Here is a 20,564-nt window from a genome sequence, read left to right as displayed (position 1 = left end):
CCAGGTTAAACTTTAGCTGACCCAAATTCATTGGATCAAGATATCAAGATAAATACTGAGTTAGAGTACAGAATAACTCTATTACTCTGTTTAATTAATTTCCAGAACAGGAAAGAGGGGGAAAGAAAAAGAAGGAAAAAAAAAAAACCAAACAGCAAAATTAAAAAACCCTACCCTGTTTTTTCTGATACAGAATAGCTGCTTCAATTCATATGTGAATCACAAACCAGCTGCATTAAATTACTTATGCTTGTCTTTGACCAGTTTTCAGAGTTTTATCTGAGGAGTTACTATCTAGAAACAGGAAATTTGAAGAGTTTTGCAGTTTTTTTTCTCTCTTCAATCTGATTAGTATCAGATGTGATCAATAAGAATCATATCCAGTTAGATATTCTTATATTCAGATGTTGGTAAAAATAATTAAATATATCTGATTATCTGCTGATAACAAAACGAGATAACACAAATGTTACTTTAAAGCATATCCATCACAAGAAAAAAAAAATCACATACCTTATTCTAGAATAAAGATGTTTTACAGTAGACTTGTATGCATTTTCTGTTTTTATCAAGAGGTTATCCTGTATAATGTATAAGTATCATCTTTAGTACATCTTTTTCTTTTTTCTTTTTTTTTTAAAAGGTTAAAGGGCTCTAGAAGACATGTCAAAGCACTTTCCGTGATAAGAAGCTGAAGACAGAGATCAGAATACAAATGAAGACGCAGCTTTTCACAGTGACAGTGATTAGTCATTACCACAGCTAACCATTCAGTTGGTGTATTCTCTATCTCTGAAACTCTTTAGATCAAAACTGGATATTTCTGTGGAAGTTATCTCTTAGTCAAACCCAGACATTCAAACCTGTAGGCAGAGTAGCTGAATGAAAAAAAAAAGTTTTAGTTAAGCCCAGGGGTAACTGCTGGACAAAATTTAATAGCCTACAAAGACGTTAGCTAATTTAATGAGCTCCTGTAAATTCAGAAGATATGTATTAGGAGGGTAACTACTTTTCCCTCTTGGCCATGTTACAGTTTTTGGCAGCTGATGTTCATGTATCCTGGACTGCAGGATGACAATTAGACATTCAGTATCATTTCAGTAAAGAGAACTAATGTTTCTTCTGAAGTATTCTTGTGTTATATTTGATTTGTTTAATTGGACCAAAACTAGATAAAGGAAAGTCATCTTCATCCATGTGGTGTTTAAGGTGCAAACGGGACTTTGAGCAAGAGCATCAGAGTTGGGTGTCTATTGCAAACTTTGCTTTATTACATCGTAGCCACTGCTCCCAGTCTTGGGTATTTTTAGCATTTTATTTTTTTTTCTCCCAATGGACAGCTTTGAGTAACTTTGCCATGCGAAACTGATCCTCCTCTTATTCAACTGAAAAAAACACTCAGAATGGAAAAATAGTCCCAGTGGAGTTCAGCTTGAAACTATGATACTAGAAGCTAAAATGTTGCAACGTCCAGGATGTATGATGGTAGAAAGGGAAATAGTTACTGTGAATGAAACCACAAGAACCTCCCCTTAGAAACAGGGCTAAAAACATGTTTTTAAGAGACCTTTAATTTACTTTTCAACTACTTGATGAAAGCTGTGGTATTAGTAGTCTTGGCTGATGTTTTAAAACCTCCTTATTAGCAATCTCAAGAAAACGATGCAACTTAGTATATTAATTACGATATCTTACTTTGCGCACTTTGCAGGTAAGTAGGTTGGGTTTTTTTTATTGTGTTTTTTTTTTTTTTTATTATTTCACCCCAGAATTATCTAGACCTTAAGTGATCAAGAAAAGCAGTGCTAATTTTTAATCAAGGATTAAAAGTGTCAGTTGCTCAGTTTTACTTTGTAGTCTTTTAACTGTTGTTTTATGGTGGAAAGCAAAAATAAGAAAAAAAGTATAAAATGAGTAGATAGAAATTAAAATTAAACCTGACTGACACAAAACTAAAATTATATCTCACTGAAAAAGGAGAAAAATATGAATTCATTTTTGCATGTTAGGAATCTATACTGATATTTTTATATATATATATATAACTGGACAACTTATTATTTCAGGATTTTTACAAAACTGGGTCTTGGAGTACTTTTAAAAATATATGTATTCACTTACAACAACAAACTTAAAAGAAAAAATGTAAAAGTTATTTGGTAATTTTTTTTTAATTGTATAACCTGATGAAGATGCAAAATATATTTCAGATATGAGCCATCTGTTTCTCTTCACAAAGTTAGCTCCCTCTCCTTCATTGACTGAGGTGAGACTGGTTTTCTGTGGGTAGTGAAACATTGGTATCCATGTGATATATTGATTTTTAAAGATATTTATTTTTCACCTAAATGAAAGATGTGTCCCATAAACTCCTCTGGATTATTTCTATTTTAAAATGTGTTTCACATTAGCTTTCAGGAATGTCTTTCAAGTACAGCTCAGTCATTTCTGAACACATTTTTTAGTATAGATGTTCAAATGACAAAAAGTCTAAAAAGAATGACTATATAAAAATAGGAGTAACCAGCTGGTTTAAAACAAATTATTGATTTGGTTTTATATTTTTAAAAACATGTTTTGTCTGCTGTTAGTAATGACTTCCCAATTTTTTATACTCTATAAAAACGCAGATGTAAAACTTAAAAGACAAACTATGATTCATTTGAAAACAGTTCCATAAATTCAAGAACATTTGCGATGGAGATCTAGTTTTACATCCTCAGATGGAAAAGAAAGATTCATTTCACAGAATTTTTAACATATTATCTGAACTCATTACTCTATATGAGAAATAGGTGCTTTTATAGTTGGATAAAAACCCAAACCTGAACCATGCCATCATGCCTATGGTGAGGAAGGAAATGCAGACATTGCAGCCTATCTGGCTGGCTATTGCCTCTGGAAGAGGGGAGGAAATGTCTGAATATATTATCAGTTCAGCCTTCTGGATCCTTTGCAATTAGTATCAGGTTATTGCCTTGTTCACGGCATGTTTTTTTCCTTTTTTTTCTTTCTTTTAGCTGTTCAAAGCACAATAATGGATTTACTTCAGGCATGCTTCCAGTCATTTTTCTCCTTGTTGCTTGTATATGTGTAAGAATTTTCTCTCAAAATATCCTTCACCTATGAATTCATCATCCTTCTGCGTTAAGTGTATACAGTTATCCATATAGCACTTTACTTGAAAAATCAAAAAAAAATATGTGGTTCTTATACCCTGCATGTAATTTATGTGATACATGACCTTTAGGTAAAGTTAATGACTGCCTAACTCTATTTTGAATGCTGACTTCAGCGTTGGTTTCTCAGAAGGCAGAAGCAAAACTGTTGTTTGCCTCACCTGAGCGCACCTTTTGCTACACGTGCTTACAGCTGTAGCCTTCTGTACGGCCAGATATCAGCTATGCCCATGTATTCAGCTGGCCAAGACAACCCTTCCTAAGAGGGCAGACCTCTGTTTGCTTGAGTGTCCTTTGCTTACACCTTACAGCCAGCAGTGGGCCAGAGCTTTCGGTCGTGCAATACCCTGAAGATGCCAGCGTGCTCCTTAACTCCACGGTGTGGATGCTGTGCGTGTTTGAGTACCCCAGTGAGGAGAACGAGGAGCCAGTTGTGTACTGGAGGAAGGGCCCCGACTGCAGCAACCAGCAGAGCCTACAGTCGAGCCACGAGGCAGGCAGGCCACAGGTACACGTTACAAAGAACACCCGCAGGGGATTCTCCATCCTGAAACTGAGCAACGTCAACCAGAACACCAGTAACTCCTATTTCTGTGATGTGACACTAACGCAGAAAATCCAGGGCAAATGTGGAAATGGCACCAAGCTGACCGTGCATGGTAAGCTGAATTTGAGAGTGATAGAAACAGACCTGATGTTTCCAAGGTGAAAAAAAAATTTCCTTCATTCTCTCCCAACATTAACCTCTGTGGGAAGAAGGGTAGGAAAAATCAGTCTATAGTTGTGTGAGTAGGAGAGGAAAGGAATGCTTTTGTTTGAACTGCTGATACAGCTGAAGAGACAGACTTTTCTTTGAATCTAAACCAGTTTACTATGCAGTAGAACATTGACTCTATATTTTATCTATTTTAAATATTTTATACATTTATATATATATATAACATCAACTAAAATTTATATATATATACATATTTTTAAAATACTTGTTCTTAATATTCACTGCAAACGCTTACTGGATCTTTGCTTTACTCCATACCAAAACAAACAAACAAACAATCAAAAAGACCCAAATCCTCAACAACCTTTCGTTATATTTTTATAATTTCCTTCACTTTTTATAAGCCAATGGTCTTTTTTGAAATACATAGTCTATGCTTCCTCTTCCAGTTACTGAAAAATGAAGAATATTTTCATACAACAGCATGAGGATTTTTAGAAACCGTGCACATGAAAGAAGGGATACGTGGGAGTGAAACCTCTTTCAGTTTGATTTTAAGATCATTTTCAATACCTTATAACTCTTCCCCTATCCTCAAATTATGAATCCAATTTCTGTAATCTTGCTAGGGATGTAACCTCAGTACCAAGATACACTATTTCAGATGAGCCAAGTTTGTTCCACATGGACTTTCCAGGCAAATCTGACTAGCAAATGCTAAATGTCTCAAAGCGTCTCTCTAATTCTAGATTTCACATTAAGTCTAACAATTGTCCAATGCAATTCTTCTGAGTCCCTAAGAAACCACAGCAGCCATTGAAATTCTTCTATCACACCATAAACATATGTTTGGTCTGATTTAGTTTAAAAAAAAAAAAAAGGCAGAAAAATGTTTCTGAGACTTAGTAAGATAACTGCCATTTAGATTGGCTTTTCCATTATTACCTAAGGATGTGCTACACAACAGAGATGTTGTCAGATATGCCATTTTTAGTAAACTGAGAATTTTGTTTACTATCCATTTCATAGGTAGTTTACAACAGGTTCAAAAATCTCATGCCTGAAGTGAAAAGAAGACTAGAGTTCTCTTGCGAGAAGCTTAAACTTTTAGCCTGAAAAAAAAACAATGAAAGGAAATGTGATAAAAATAAAGACAACTGTGTTGCCTGGTCTATCCTCACTAATCCTTCAACTGAAATCTTATCAGAAAAGCAACCTTTTAATTTTTCTTTTTCAAATACTTAATTTTATTTCTGTTTGTTTCAGATTTCAAATGTAATGACTGTATAAAATCAGATAAGACCTGGTGGGGTTGGTTCCTTCTTCTTGGATACACCACCTTTATCACCACAGTTATCATAGCTCTCGGTGTAAGTAATAATTTCAGATATAAATGCTACAGACCTAAAGATGGGTGGTATCTTCTGACAGAAAGAAACAATAAGCAGATTTGTCTGAATATGCACCTGTGTCAAAGTAAAAAGTAACTGTTTTCTGTTAACTAAAGTATTAGAAGTATAACCCCCTGTATTTGAACGTTTTCAGGGCTTGGCCATGAAAAAATAGGAAGCTGTGACATAGAGAGAAATCATATCTGTTCTTTTTTCTGAGCTTGCTGACAACTGGAAATCTATTTTCTGTGTTGCTGGCTGATCTTGTTACTTTTACCTGGAAACAAAAGAGAATGAGAAAAAAATCGCCTAAATTACTAGCAATTTGAAACACATCCTGCTCCCTCCATGTTTCTGTCTCTGCTCCTAATTTCATGAGCTCTGCTGGACATACATCAATGTCCACTCATCTTTTGTCTTACTCATGTTCTGGCCAACCAATCAGTCGTGCCAGGGTTTTATGCCCACTTCCACCTTCCAGCGTGTATGGACCACTGCCTGACATTTACCTGGCCAGCAGTGCAGCCTCCTGGCAACTTGAAAATTTTAAAATATTTTACAAGAGAAGAAGAAAACTTTTTTTTTAATACAAAATTGTCTAAACCCAGGGTGATTTCTTACGGTTCCCATAATATTTTAAAAATTCTTTCCTCTTTCCTAGTTGTGGCTCTGTTCTCCACTTCAGGAAAAACTTATTTTTAATAAATTATGTTTTATGGAACCAAACTCTAAAAATCCAGCTATTAACAAATAGCTCTACTTTGATTCTACTTGGGCTTATCCTTTATGTAAATGAAACCATTTGGAAGGAAATAAACATGAGCTGAAGATGTCTGAGCTATGCCATAACTTGATGCAAATGAGCATCACAGTCTTTGAAGGCATGGACGGCACTACACTCGTGCCTAACCCTCAAAAGTACAATGTGCTCTACTTACAAGGTCCTTACTTGCAAGTGTAGTTCAAAGATTATCATTTATAGGAGACCTAAAAAATTCTTTGGTTTTGAGCAGAAATGTTGGTGAAGCACAATATTGTAGAGTCTCTCACAAGTTAACAAACACAAACTGAACCATGAGGGAACGGGTACCAAACTTAACAGCCTTAGAGGAAGAAAACTTAGCTCTTGAGGATTGAATGAGGTTTTAAAATGGTGGCTTTTTTAAGACCAAAAAGATGGATCTTTCAGGTAGCGAAGTCCTGGTTGAAGGCAGGATTTTCTTCACGTTGTGCTCTCTCTTTCAGTTTGTGTAGTTTAAAAGGGGTACTTAAGTATCACCAAACCTGGTGTGGTGGCAACAGCTCCCTTTCTGCTGATACAGCCACAGAGCCAAGAACTTTGTTATTATATAAGACTCAGCACCAGTGACATTACAAAGACTTACAAGACTTACAAAGACATTTACGGTATCCAATTGCCCTTCTAGGTCAAGTAAAGTTTGGGTTTAGTTTTGTTTAACAACCAGTTGTTAAGTACGGTTACCACAAAGCCACATCAAAACCAGAAACGTTCACACAGTTCAGGCAGTAGGAGACAAGGTATGTGAATATGGGGAGACAGTAAACTCGTGTCAGAGAGAAACGTGGTAAACAGTCAAACCTTGCTAAAATACAATAGCAGCAGAAGCCTGCCAAAAGCTGTTTCACGTCTGAATATACAAAATGAGCCAATCTAGACTCCTGAAATGAGTCACTGTGAGCACAATTAGCAAGCAGTAGCAAACTCTAATAGGACTGGCTGGTATGGAGTTTACTTTCCTTCAAAGGAGCCTGTATGGTGCCTTGTTTTGGATTTGTAGTTAAAATAGTGTTGATAACACACTGATGTTTTGGCTAGACAGTGCCTAAATGGCATCAAGGCTTTACCTTTTTCTCACTCTGCTGCCCAGCGAGTAGGCTTGGGGTGGACGAGAGGCTGGGAGAGGACACAGCAGGCACAGCTGACCCCAACTGACCAAAGGGACATCCCACACCATATAATGTCATGCTCAGTAATAAAAGCAGAGGTAGGAGAAGAAGACCAAAGGGTCATTTTTATCTTTTTATCTTCTGAGGTGACCATTGCTCAAAGACTGGCTGGGCATTGGTCCTCTGGATGGAGGTGGTGAGCGATTTCCTCTGCATTACTTGTTTTTTTTGTGGTTTTGTTTGATTTCTATTTCCCCCTCTTTCCCTCACCTATTAAATTGTCTTTATCTTGACCAATGATTTTTTTTGCTTTTGTTCTTCCTGTTCTCTTCCCTGTCCTGCTGGTGAGGGAGGAGTGAGCAAGCAAGCAGCTCTGCAGACACTCGGCTGCTGGCTGGGGTCAACCCACTACGAGACTAAAAAGACCAACACTGAAATTTAAAAAGTTAGGTCAATTGATTAGAAATTTAAAAGTCATTTCTTTACTAAATGATAAATGTTTCCTGTCATGAAAATGTACATTGTGTCAAAATCAGAGTGTAAGCTAATGAAAGACGGACTAGAAGGCTCAAAGGCCCTTTGGCCCTTAAGGCCACTGCTTAAACAGGGTGTGCCATGACTGGTTGAGTCCTTCAGGAAGCTTCTGTATGGAGCTGTTAACCTCGCAAAGAGGTCTGACCTGCCTTTTCTGAGTTTAAAGTCCTCTCAGCCATTCCCTTGCTTCTTACTTGTGCCAAACTTTTTCTGTGCTTCCAAATCCAGACTAGGGCACAGCACTGCTCTATCCCAGTGACACCTGCGTGACAACCATGGCTGTTTTATGGAGAAGCCATTACAGCTGTCACTTAGGGATTCTCTGCAAACAAGACACCCACCTCATCTACACTCCAAAAAAATTGTTTATGCTACATAAGAATAAAGAACGAATGAAAACTCTCCACCTACTCTCAAGCTCTATTTTTTCTAAAGTAACACCATACATGCATCTTCAAGGATAGCACTGGGAATTGGAGAAGTATTAAATGAAATTACTGGTATACAGTCGGACATACTTTCTTGAGTACAATGTGAAACAACCTGTAAAGGCTTAGAATTCAGCATATAAGAAGGTAATTCACTGAAATAAATTATTTAACACTGTTTAATATTAGTTCTTACTCTTACTTTAAACCAAAACATACCATAATAGTTCTGCTGTATCATAACAGTCCACATCTAACCATGTTCCACTTATTTATTAAGTTAGAACCAGATAAGCTATAAACCAATAACTACTTAGGTGTTAGTATCTTAGCTAACATACTACTAATATTTATTAATAATAAAATGAATAATCTATCAATTTGTGAAGGTGTAATTAAAATTAGTATTTCCACGTTTTGTTTTGACTGTGATATGCATAACAACTTTACAAGCAATTCAGAATAAACACTGAGTTGCCGTCTCTGTAGAGTTAGGAATATGTTCTCTAAAAAGATAAGGTATCTGATGGAAATTTTTTACTGTTTAACAATATATTTTGTGGAATATTGCAACAGATTCAGCAGTGCTGTAAAAAGTGCAAGAGTGAGTCAAGAAACACAGATAGCAGTGCTACTCTGCCAAGTGAATGGATTTATGACCAGCCAACCAGACCTGTTAATACCGGGTTTAATCAAGAATATGAAGATATGTCACTAATAAGAACTTTCAGTGACACTGGAAGGAAAATGATATGAAAAATAAGGTGTATGCAGTTGTAACTGTAAGATCTGAGCATGTGTGATGTGTGCTACTTCTATCAAGCTAGAAAAGAAACATACACACAAATCACTTCATTAACTTGGAATGTTTTTTTTTTGTTCAGGTTTTTTTAATCTGTTCATATGTTTATTTCAAACTAAAGCAACCTGATCTAGTGGAAAGTGTCCCTGCCCACAGCAGGGGAGTTGGAACTAGATGATATTTAAGATCTCTTCCAACCCAAACCACTCTATGATTCTGTAAGTAACCACTCCATGCAGCTACAAATGAAATAAGGTTTTGTGTACGTAACTATCATTAAAATACTGTAAAAGCTAAAAGTATTCAAACCTCTTTTCAATGCCAACAAATCTCACCATACGTATTGGGTTTTTTCTACTTCAAACACAAGGACACAGTGGAAATTTTGATTTTACCCAGGTTAAGATAGCTTCTTTGCTTTACAGATGTAGTTCTGTAATAAAGTACCTGTCCACTGTAATGACAGACTTAAAGAAAAGTTTGTCAGAGAGGAATTCCTCACATGCTCCCAGTGCATTGTCTGATCTTAGTTCTAACTCTAACTTACATATCCTGCACGTTTACAAATCTCTGCAACTTCTTCCACTCTTAGTTATTTAGCCAGCTGTGCCACTCGTAATACATATCGGGTACATGTATCTCCCAATAGAATGAAAATAATGTATTTTTAAAAGTTGTAACTTATATGCATTCTGAAGAAACATTAATTACTGGAATCACCTTGACATGTAGATAGGCTAAACAGATAAAAGTTTACTGCTGTAGGGAATGTTCTTACTGCTTATGTGCCATACATAAGATTGCAATATAAACTACTTGGATTTAAAAAGTGTCTTAAAAAGTTGTTTAGAATAAATAAAGCGCTTAGAATACTTGTGGAATCTACGTAAATAACATCAATAGAACTAAGCTGCACAGAAAATATGCATAATTTGTGTAGTAATGAAGTACTTGAGAAAGTACTGCCTTAGAATAGTTATGTATGTGTGATTTGAAGGAAACTAATATTTCGACAAAGTATTTGAATTGTTGAAATTTTTTTCTTTTTTTTTTCCAGTCAAATATTAAAGTTGAACATTGTGTTTCAGATGTGCTTACCACTGAAACTATATTATGTGTAAGTAAATGACTCATAGATTAAAATGACAGCAGTTGCAGCCTTATACATTAATTGTCCAATAGTTATAAAAAGTGAGTAAACTATTCACTCAAGAGGACAGCAAGTCTTATAGCTGATACTCAAGGCTGGACATAAAGAAGTGAATACATACAGCTAGCTGGATTCAGCTTCAACTTCATCACTAGCCTCTTTTTCTAAAATATTTCCTTATTCTATCAGTAAAGATTTCAAATAAAATAATCTTCATTTAAGAAATTGATCTGAGCATTTGACTTCTTTTGGTGAAAGTGCTGGATAATACACTTAGAAAAAGTGAAAGGTGACTTTCAAAGGGACAGGTAGACAGACAGACGACAATCATGAAAAATTTTTTTTTATAATTGTTATTATTTTTCATTTGGACAGTGGGAATTAGATAATAGTCTTCCTTCCTCCTCTACCACACTGGGAACTGACTGCATCTGCAGTCACACATACTTAGGTTTCTAGAGTCAGTAACTCAGGCTCTAATTGTAGACGTAAATATGTAACTCATTTCTATTCCAGAGAAGCTATTTCTTCAGAAGCACATTGAAGTTCCTATTTTAAGAATATTTTAAAAATAAAATCCTCCTTGTAAGTAACATGTCTAACTCTTCATTTTAGAAGTTAAAATTATAAATTGGGTAAAATATTAAGGGATTAAATACAGGGAATGTTTATACATTTTAACCTGGAGCTTTAAAGGAGAGAGAAATAGCCATTCCATCCTTTAAAATGTGAGGTGTGACGTTCATCTGAGCCAAAGACGCAGCTTTGCGAAGGGAAGAACTGAAGGAAGCAGTCACGGAACCAAAGTCACCTTCAAGTACAAGAAGCACAAAGAGGTCAACGCATTCAGCGAAACATTCCAGCTCTGGCATTTTGGCAAAAATGACAAGAATTCATTCCTAATCTAGCAGCTATAACTAGAAGGTGCATTTAAAAAGCATCTCATTCAGATATGGGGCTGTTTTTTTTCCACTTCAGAACACTGGCTCCACTTCAGATCAATGGCCCTTCAAATGAAGGTCAAAGTGATTTCTATACTTTTTCACATACTTCTCAGAAGCAGCTGAGCTATTTTCTACATAGTGTTTCCAAAGAAGTTGGACATAAACTTCCAGTCTGAAAGGTTAAATATTCAGAAAGTTCTGGGCGACTGAAAACAAGTAATAGGTAATATGTTTCATCATCTAACACCAACAGCACAAGGATAGTAAAAGACATTTGTTATGTTGCTGTCAGCAAGGTCATGGATTTTTATGGCAGCTTAGCACAGAATGAAACATCAGGACAGAATTCAGAATGAGTTTAGAACACAATTCTTAATATTAGACATGTGAAATATCACTTTTTTCTATTTATATTTCTTTTTAAATAAGTGTATATTGTAGTGTTAAGAATGTTAGTACTTACATGAAATGCTGATATTACAGTAAGTCAAAGAATCACAGAACTACCGGTTAGAGGATACCTCTGAACACCACGTGTTTTAACCCTCCTACTCCTACAAGCAGGGTAAGACAGAACTGGTTGCACAGGACCATGTCCAGATGGCTTTTGAATATCTACAAGGAGAAAGATTCCATAATCTGTCCCAGTGCTCAGCTAGTCTCACAGTAGAGTGTTTCTTGATCTTCAGAAGGACCCTTCTGTGTTTCAGGTTGTGCCCATTGCCTCTGGTCCTGTCACTGGGTGCCACTGACAAGAACCTGGCTCCATCTTCTTCGTTCCTTCCCACCAAGTATTTATACAAATTGATACGATCTCCTTGAGCCTTCTCTTCAGTTCAACAGTAACTGCAGATTTCAAGGTGTACTGTGTATAAATGCATTTGGAGTGTGGAAAACTGGTCTGAACATGCTTCATACAATTTTTGGACCCCAGAAAAATGTATATACTAATAGTGTGCATGCTATATAGTCCCTGGTTCTAGAAAAGGGAAAAGAGATGGGGAAATGGGATTGAAATTGATCTTCATAGCAAGAAGGACAAAGGAGAAAGGATGGGTATTGAAGCTCGTATAAAGAACGGATCTTTAAGGAATAAAGTACCAGTCTAGGCATCAGACATTCATAGAGGACCTTCATCTGGATGATGAGCATTACTGCTCAGTCTAGTAATCTCAGACAATTATTATTTGTATTACCGAATAAAATAATTGTTGAATACTTATAGTGATCTTAATTTCCAGTCTTCACATAGAAACAAAGGTGACTAAAGGTTTGAAGATCAGAGCAGAGTTCGGACTCTTTTTAGGAAAGCAAGAGTTGCTGGAAAAGGCAGAATTACTCCTGAATGTCCAAGACAGGACATTGACAGGTTCAGATAGAAATTTACTGAACATCTCAGAAATGGAAAATTAACAAATTCAAGAATGCAAGCATTAATTGAACATTCCAACTACTATCCAATTTCCAGGCAAGAATGAGTTCAAAGATTCTTTCATTTCAAGAACTGAAGTGATCCTCCTCAACAGATCTGAAAAGAGGTGAAGCTGTCCTGTTTGCCTCAGCATTCAAAGAGACTGAAGTTTTAACTGAAGACTTGGTGCAAACTGCCTTTTTAGAGGGCATGTCTATACCAAAACCCTCTTAGCTGCAGCATTTCCTTTTCAAACACCCGCAGCATGCTACACACAAATGTTCACGGCCTCAAGAAGGTAATAATGATTTCATTACAATATCGCAAATGATAAAGCTACATTAGACAAGAACGAACAGCATAAAAAAAAACCAACAGAAAAAGCCACAGTTGGATTGTTACCTGGTCTAATTATATCAGAGTAGGAAGTTAAAACTGTTGCTCAAGTTTCAATGCATCCAAGAAGCTCATTGTTGGGAAGCTACCAGCCTGTGACTGCAAAACAACTGTACTTTGAAATGAAATTACCAGGATCTAACTCCTCGCAACAGAACTCAACAAGAACACCTCTCTTCTGCATTCATCCCGCAGGTGTCCCAGTAAATATTAGAGTGGTTTCCAGAGTCTCAGTCCCAACTTCACAGCACTCCAGGTCTGGCTTGAGTTCCTGGAGGCGAGCACTGCTTTCTCCCTGTGGAACAAGCTCTCATGTTCACTGTTTCTTATGACAAAATCTGAGCTGTCGTTGCAAGATGAAGTTAAGGAAACTAACTCAGGACTAAGCTTTCTGCTTTCTGAACAGGGGTTGGAGAGAGAAAAGCAGAAGTGGCTCATCCATAGCTTCATTAATTATGAAGAATACTAATGGTTAAAGATAGACTTTCATGGCTCTTTGGGGTATTCCAATGCTTTTCATGGTATTTTCATGTTTGGGTTTTTTTTTCATAGTTGGTAGTTTTTCTAGAATTTATTTGTAGCTTAGTAAGTAAAGGTGGCAACTTACTGCATTTTTGTGTTCTCACATTGAAATTACAACTTTCTAATCTAGTAGGTGGCATGTTGCGTATTCTTATCAAGATTATAATTAAAATGGAAGACATGAAGTCTTAGACAGATATTCAATTCACAAATACGGAAAACAATTTTCTTAATGCTTCTCTGTCTTTCCCTAGTACAGTTACAATTGCACAAGTTCTCTCCCTTGTAATTACCTAAGAGAAATATATTTGAAATTTGCCATTACTTAGAATCATAGAATGGTTAGGGTTGGAAGGGACCTCAAAGATCATCTAGTTCCAACCCCCCTGCCATGGGCAGGGAAACCCTCCACTACACCAGGTTGCCCAAAGCCTCATCCAACCTGGCCTTCAACACTTCCAGGGATGGGTCATCTACAGCTTCTCTGGGCAACCTGTTCCACTGCCTCACCACCCTCTGAGTGAAAAATTTCTTCCTTATATCTAATCTAAATCTGCCCTCTTTCAATTTAAAGCCATTGCCCCTTGTCCTATCACTACACACCCTTGTAAAAAGTCCCTCTCCAGCTTTCCTGTAGGCCCCCTTTATGCACTGGAAGGCTGCAATAAGATCACCCTGGAGCCTTCTCTTCTCCAGGCTGAACAGCCCCAACTCTCTCAGCCTGTCTTCATAGCAGAGGTGTTCCAGCCCTCGGATCATCTTCGTGGCCCTCCTCTGGACTCGCTCCAGTAGCTCCATGTCCTTCTTATGTTGGGGCCTCCAGAGCTGAACACAGTATTCCAGGTGGGGTCTCACGAGAGCTGAGTAGAGGGGCAGAATCACTTCCCTCGACCTGCTGGCCACACTTCTTTTGATACAGCCCAGGATACGATTGGCTTTCTGGTCTGTCAGTGCACATTGCCAGCTCATGTTGAGCTCATCCACCAGCACTCCCAAGTCCTTTTCCTCAGGACTGCTCTCAATTCATTCTCCGCCCAGCCTGTACTTGTGCTTGGGATTGCCCCAACCCACGTGCAGGACCTTGCACTTGGTCTTGTTGAACTTCATGAGGTTCTCACAGGCCCACCTCTCCAGCCTGTCAAGGTCCCTCTGAATGGCATCCCTTCCCTCCAGCGTGTCCACAACACCACACAACTTGGTGTCATCTGCAAACTTGCTGAGGGTCGCAAAAAAGACATGGCAAACTTGCCATGTCACCGACAAAGATGTTAAATAGCACTGGTCCCAGTACTGACCCCTGAGGAACACCACTCATCACTGGCCTCCACTTGGACATTGAACCATTGACCACAACTCTCCGAATGCGACCATCCAGCCAACTCCTTATCCACCGAGTGGTCCATCCATCAAAACCATGTCTTTCCAGTTTAGAGACAAGGATGTCGTGTGAAAAATGGTGGTATCTTCTCTGACTAGAGGAGGAATGGTATCCATATACGGCTTACAAACTCAAACTGAGTTTGTCTGGGACAGTTAATTTTTACAGGAAGCTTGGAGGGGACACAGTAGCCAGGGGGATATTCTGTACCATATGACTCAATGTATATATTGGGGCAGTTGGCCAGGGGAGGAGCATTGCAGATGGAGAGTGGGTTGGACACTGGAGGTAGAGCTGGGAATAAAGGAAGGGTGAGAGGAAGATGTTTTTTTTAAGATCAGACTTTGTTTCTTTTATACTCTCAAGTAAGCATTAATGAATTAAATTGCTTTGTCTCCAAGTCAAGTCTGTTTTGCCCGGGACCATGCCTGGTGGGTGATCCCTCCCTGTCTTATCTCGACCCTTAACTCCTTTTGTTACATTTCTCTCCTCTCCACCTCAGCGGTGAGCTGAGCAACTGCATTGCAGTTTAGCGTGACAAATATCTTAGCATATCCTATCTCATCATCTAGATTCGACTGTCTGTACTAATGATTTTGAACAGAATTTGTGAAATCTGAATTTAAAAAAAAAAAAAACAACAAAATAATGGTTTCCCAGACAACGCAGCAGCAGAGCTAATAACGACATTTCAGCAGAAATGGCACCTTTTTTTTTTCATTTTAAGTACTGTTTGTAACAATCTTCATTGCAACCACTTATCAACAGCATCATGGTACAAAATAGGCTTAAGTTTTAACAAGTTTCATTTCCTTCAGTACTAATAACATATTTTTTAAAAACAGTTATGCAGCCTATTTATGTAGCAAGTCTACCAGAAGATTAAATTCTGACAAATTCAGGTTCTGCTTTCAGCCACACAAGGATTACACCTAAAATACCGCTAACAGAATGGAACAATCTATTTAAGAAGTATTCTTAAAATTACAGATGAATGTATTTCTTTGTGGTTTGCTTTGACAAAAGAGATCATTAACTGATTTTCAACTCATTTAAGACTTTTTGTCATGGGTTAGGCTGCTCCAGCAACTGAATCCACACAGCTGGTCACTCACCCTCCCCCACCCCCAGGAATGAGGGAGAGAATTAAAGGAGAAACAGGAAACCCATGGGTTGAGATAAGAACAATTTAACACAGATGATTTAATACACAGGGTAGATGCTCACCACCCCCTCTTATCCACAGCCCGTCTCGTCCTGAAGCTGCAATCCTGGACGAACACGAGGCCCCGAAATAGAGAGGGGCAGAGAGAGAGAGAGATAGTACTCCGAGAGTGGGAGTACTGGGAGAGAGAGAGAAAGAAAGAAAAACAACAGAGCAAAAGCGCAGCAAGCGCAAAAGAGCAAAAGCAGCGAAAGAGCCAAAGCGCAAAAGCCCTTCTGTCCGGCTGACCCTCACTTTTATACTGGGCATGATGCTGCATGATATGGAATACTAATTGGCCAGTTTGGCCCTCAATCTTAAGTTCCACCACAAATCACAAGGGGAATCGTGGCCCCCTTGTCCGGGCTATGCTCCCCGCTTATCCCGCCGTGCTTCTGCACTCCGGCCAGAACACGGCACACTGAAAAGTCCTTGGAGTTTCACGTCCAACCACAAACATCAGCTTGCTATCAGCATTCTTCTCAGAGCAAGCCTCTGAGTAAAACCAAAACACGGAGCTCTTCTAGCTGCTAAAAAGAAGAGCTAACTCTGTCCCAGCTAAAACCAGGACACTTTTTGAAAGAGTCCTCCCTACTACCATAGCCTTCTGTGAAAATTGCAAACAAGATGGCTAGGATCATTTTTCACGAGAAATTATTTATGATGTTCTAACAGAAAATTCCAGCTATTAGTCAGTATAAATATCCAGGAAAGATCCACACCAAATTGAAGAACTTGCCAAGTGGTTAAAAATACCCTGAACTTTCTCCATTCAGAAAGGCTTATATTCACTTCTTGAAGAACATGACCACTGTTAATAAAAAACAAAGTCAAAGAAGTTCTGATCTTGTTAGATTTCTCACTGTTTCTAAGTAGAAAATATTTAATCAATAAAAGTGTATAACTGTAATTGTCCAGTAAGACCATACATAGAAGAGATTTAAAACAGAAAAATGATAATGTTAGGAACATATATATTCCAACTAGGAAAGCTGGTATGGGGTATCATGATACCATGATAACATGGATTTATATTATTTCTGGCAGGTTATTTTTAAAAGGATATAGAAAATTATATTTTATTTTAGTTTGCTTCATGTGTATCCCCTAAAATTAATCATTTCCAAAACACAGGGAGATTTGAAGAGTAGCAATATATTGAAGGCAGATTCCCATTTGAAAGAACAGCTTTAAGACTGACTCCTTAACATTACATCTCTGTAACACTACAGTATTTCATCAATGATATAAATAATAGAATCATAAAATAGTTTTGGGTTGGAAGGGACATTCAAGATCATTTAGTTCCAACCCTCTTGCCATCATAAGGGGCACCTTCCACTACATCAGGTTGCTCAAAGCCTCATCTGACCTGGCCTTGAACACTTCCAGGGATGGGGCATCCACAACTTCTCTGGGCAACCTGTTCCAGTGCCTCACCACCCTTGCAGTCAAGAATTTCTTCCTTAGATCTAATCTAAATCTGCCCTCTTTCAGTTTAAAGCCAGTATCGCTTGTGCTATCGCTGAAATCCCTTGTCAAAAGTCCCTCTCCAGCTTTCTCGTAGGCCTCCTTTAAGTACTGGAAGGTTGCTCGAAGGTCTCCTCAAAGTCTTCTCTTCTCCAGGCTGAACAACTCCAACTCTCTCAGCCTGTCTTCATAGGAGAGATACTCCAGCCCTCAGAACATCTTTGTGACCCTCCTCTGGACTTGTTACAACAGGTCCATGTCCTTCTTAAGTTGGGGTCCCAGAGCTGAACACACTACTCCAGGCAGGGTCTCATGGGAGCAGAGAAGAGGGGGAGAATCGCCTCCCTTGACCTGCTGGCCACGCTTCTTTTGATGCAGCCCAGGATATGGTTGGCTTTCTGGGCTGCAAGCGCACATTGCAAACTCATGTTGAGCTTGCCAGGAACCAACCCTCCCAAGTCCTTCTCCTAAGGGTTCCTCTCTATCCAGCCTATATTTGTGCTTGGGATTGCCCTGACCCAAGTGCAGATCCTTGCACTTGGCCTTGTTGAACTTCATGATATGGGTAAGATTAGTACTGAATAAAGACAGTCTCCTACCTATGTAAAAGGGATTAGATCTTTTCCCACAAAACAGATTGATCTAAGCAAAGGTACTTCTTAGCTGTCTTAATCTAGCAGCCACCTCTGTAAACATTGTTTACCCCTCATTTGTGTAGTGAATGTGAATGGCACGTACATGCTGCAAAATCAGAGACAACATGGTCTCCTCTGTTCTAGATCATTTTCACCAATAAAAACATTGTTATTTTAACTGATGAGGGAAATGCACATAGAAGTAGAGATTTTAAAATCAAAGTTCTGTCCAGACTCAAACACTGAAATAGTGAGTCATTAAATACAGATCAAAACACAAAACTTAATTAAAATTATTTGAATTTTACAAAGATAAATAGGAAGAAATCACAATCAACTTACACAATTACGGAGACTAAACCAGGAGGCAAATAGATTCGCTTGTAATAAGGTTATGTCTCTATTGTAAAAATGCTACTTTGCTTAGAAAAACTGGGTTTTCTTTAAACTTTACATCTTATATTTTCAAGGCAATACAGTGGAGGGATTGGTGGAAGGAGGAAGTAAAATGGGTACTATTTACAAAACCTGTATACTTAGAGGTAGCTTTGGCTTTTTACATGAAACAAAGAGATTATGACTATCCTTCTGATTTCTCTTTTGCAAATATTTCTAAAATATGCTAAGAAATATCCCTTTTCTCCAAGAAGGTACTTTCCACACAAACAAAACTGACCAAAAAAGCTGGCTGAAAATAATGCATTTCTGAATGTGCCTTACTGTGCTTCATTAGGACCAACTGATCTTAGAGAAAATAGGCTTGCATCCTTCTGCTTCGGGTACATCATGTACAATCAAAAAACATTTATAAAACAGTGGTAATTGAAAAAAATCTCTGAGTCTTGCTATGCATGCAGCAGTATACACTCTGAACACTAGTGTTATGACTGTCCTAACAGTCTTCTGTCCTCCATTTTATGCTCCGCCACAAAAAAAGAAAAACCAAAACACTAAATCTTATCACAGAGAACACTTCCACATCTTATCTCTGCATTAATATGATTTTATTTTTCCTGAAAAATCTGGTACTATCTTATCATAAACCTATAAAGGTCAATTTCTAAAGCACTCAACACTACCTGTGGCTCTCAGAGCTCAGTAAACACGATACTGCATATGTTCCTGTGTATGACATTAATACATGCTGAAAAGAAAAGTCAGATTTTTATGGATTAAAGAACACAAACATAAACTATGACAGTGTTGATGCTCAAAAGCAACATACACCATCAGGAAACGAACTTTGTTTAATAACCTCTTCCTTTAAAAGCAACAAAAAACTGCGTCCAAATAAAGAAGCTTTGTATAGGCTGGCTAAATACATGTGGTACCATTGCTGCTCAGAAAGGTAACCGACCCGAAGATGTTCGCGGTTTCTGAAAGCTTGTGAGTAGCTCCAAGCCCCACAACACCAAGTGAAAAAGACCTGTTCCAAGTTTCCACCAGAGTGCCAAAACAGGTATTGCCATTGAATCAGAGGCTCCGGCCACAGCAGATCAGCGTGAAAGAAGCGAATTCCTTAATAGCTTTATCTACTGTTTCTATTCATGCTGAAAGTTGTCCTCCGTATAAATATCAGGCACAGGTGCCTCGGTAGCACAAGGGAAACTTATTTCAGTTTTACATGCAAAAACGCTGTCCTACAGGTGTGGAAATCTCACAAGCTATCCTGATTTCACCGCTTACAGAACCTCATGTATTTAGAAAGAGTTGCTGTTCTAAAATGAAAGTAAGGTGCTTCGCATTAGCATTTTATATTACCAAAAACCGTAATAAAAGAATTCAATCCCTGTCACATGAATCCCAACCTGATGTAATCTACATATGCATATAAATCTGGTGGCTATGTGCCAAAGAGGCTTCTAAACAGCTATAGCAGATTTATTTTTTTTTGATCTTATTTCTCACCTCTCCAAATTTTCTGTTGTTTTTGAGGAATTTTGTAATTTCATAATTTCATGCAAGTTTAATTCAACCTGAAATTTTTATAAGTATTAAGAAACCAACCTAAAAAAAAAAATCCCACACTTAAAAAGCAAACACTGTTTGCTTTTAAATAAACAGTTGTGGATTTTAGGATTTAGGCATTAAGACTGAAAATCCTGAACTTGCACTTAGGGTAGTCAATGTGAGGTGAATGGTAAAAGAATGAGACACGTGAGTCTGAATTCTACTACCTGCTGACTTCAACTTCTCTCCAACAGACTGTTTTTTTCACAGATAACCAGGTTGTTACAGTGTTCCGAGAAATTTATAAATGAGCTCTTGACAAAAGTTCCAAGAAAATATATTTATTCAATTTTAGCAGAGGAAAAAAAATAATAAATATACCCATTTCTTACATCTTTCTTTACAACATATTTTTACAAACATCACAATTCTGTTACAAGTTTCAACTAGTATTTCAAATTTTAGAAGACCACATTCACTTAAAAAGGTGAGAATTTTTAATGTTAAAAAATACACATATCAAAGAGTGCAAATGTTTTCTTTC

General features: G+C 37.7%; 1 protein-coding gene across 1 annotated transcript; it reads left to right on the top strand.

Annotated features, from left to right (window-relative positions):
- The first annotated feature begins 1,662 nt into the window (after window positions 1-1,662).
- Window positions 1,663-8,914, top strand: LOC147529403 (uncharacterized). The gene is made up of 4 exons (XM_086615609.1): window positions 1,663-1,711; window positions 3,491-3,838; window positions 5,164-5,267; window positions 8,735-8,914. The coding sequence occupies exons 1-4, from the start codon at window positions 1,663-1,665 to the stop codon at window positions 8,912-8,914; spliced, it is 681 nt and encodes a 226-aa protein (XP_086471735.1).
- The last annotated feature ends 11,650 nt before the right edge of the window (window positions 8,915-20,564 follow it).

Source organism: Tauraco erythrolophus, chromosome 1 (assembly GCF_009769465.1).
Source record: "Tauraco erythrolophus isolate bTauEry1 chromosome 1, bTauEry1.pri, whole genome shotgun sequence".
In the NCBI taxonomy this organism is placed as follows: domain Eukaryota; kingdom Metazoa; phylum Chordata; class Aves; order Musophagiformes; family Musophagidae; genus Tauraco; species Tauraco erythrolophus.
This window is presented reverse-complemented; position numbering and strand designations above follow the sequence as displayed.

Excerpts from the sequence above, each read along its gene's own strand:
- LOC147529403 (XM_086615609.1), top strand. The coding sequence starts at position 1,663 with ATGCAACTTAGTATATTAATTACGATATCTTACTTTGCGCACTTTGCA. Across the intron at positions 3,839-5,163 it reads CACCAAGCTGACCGTGCATG|ATTTCAAATGTAATGACTGT; the intron begins GTAAGCTGAATT and ends TGTTTGTTTCAG. Across the intron at positions 5,268-8,734 it reads CAGTTATCATAGCTCTCGGT|ATTCAGCAGTGCTGTAAAAA; the intron begins GTAAGTAATAAT and ends ATATTGCAACAG.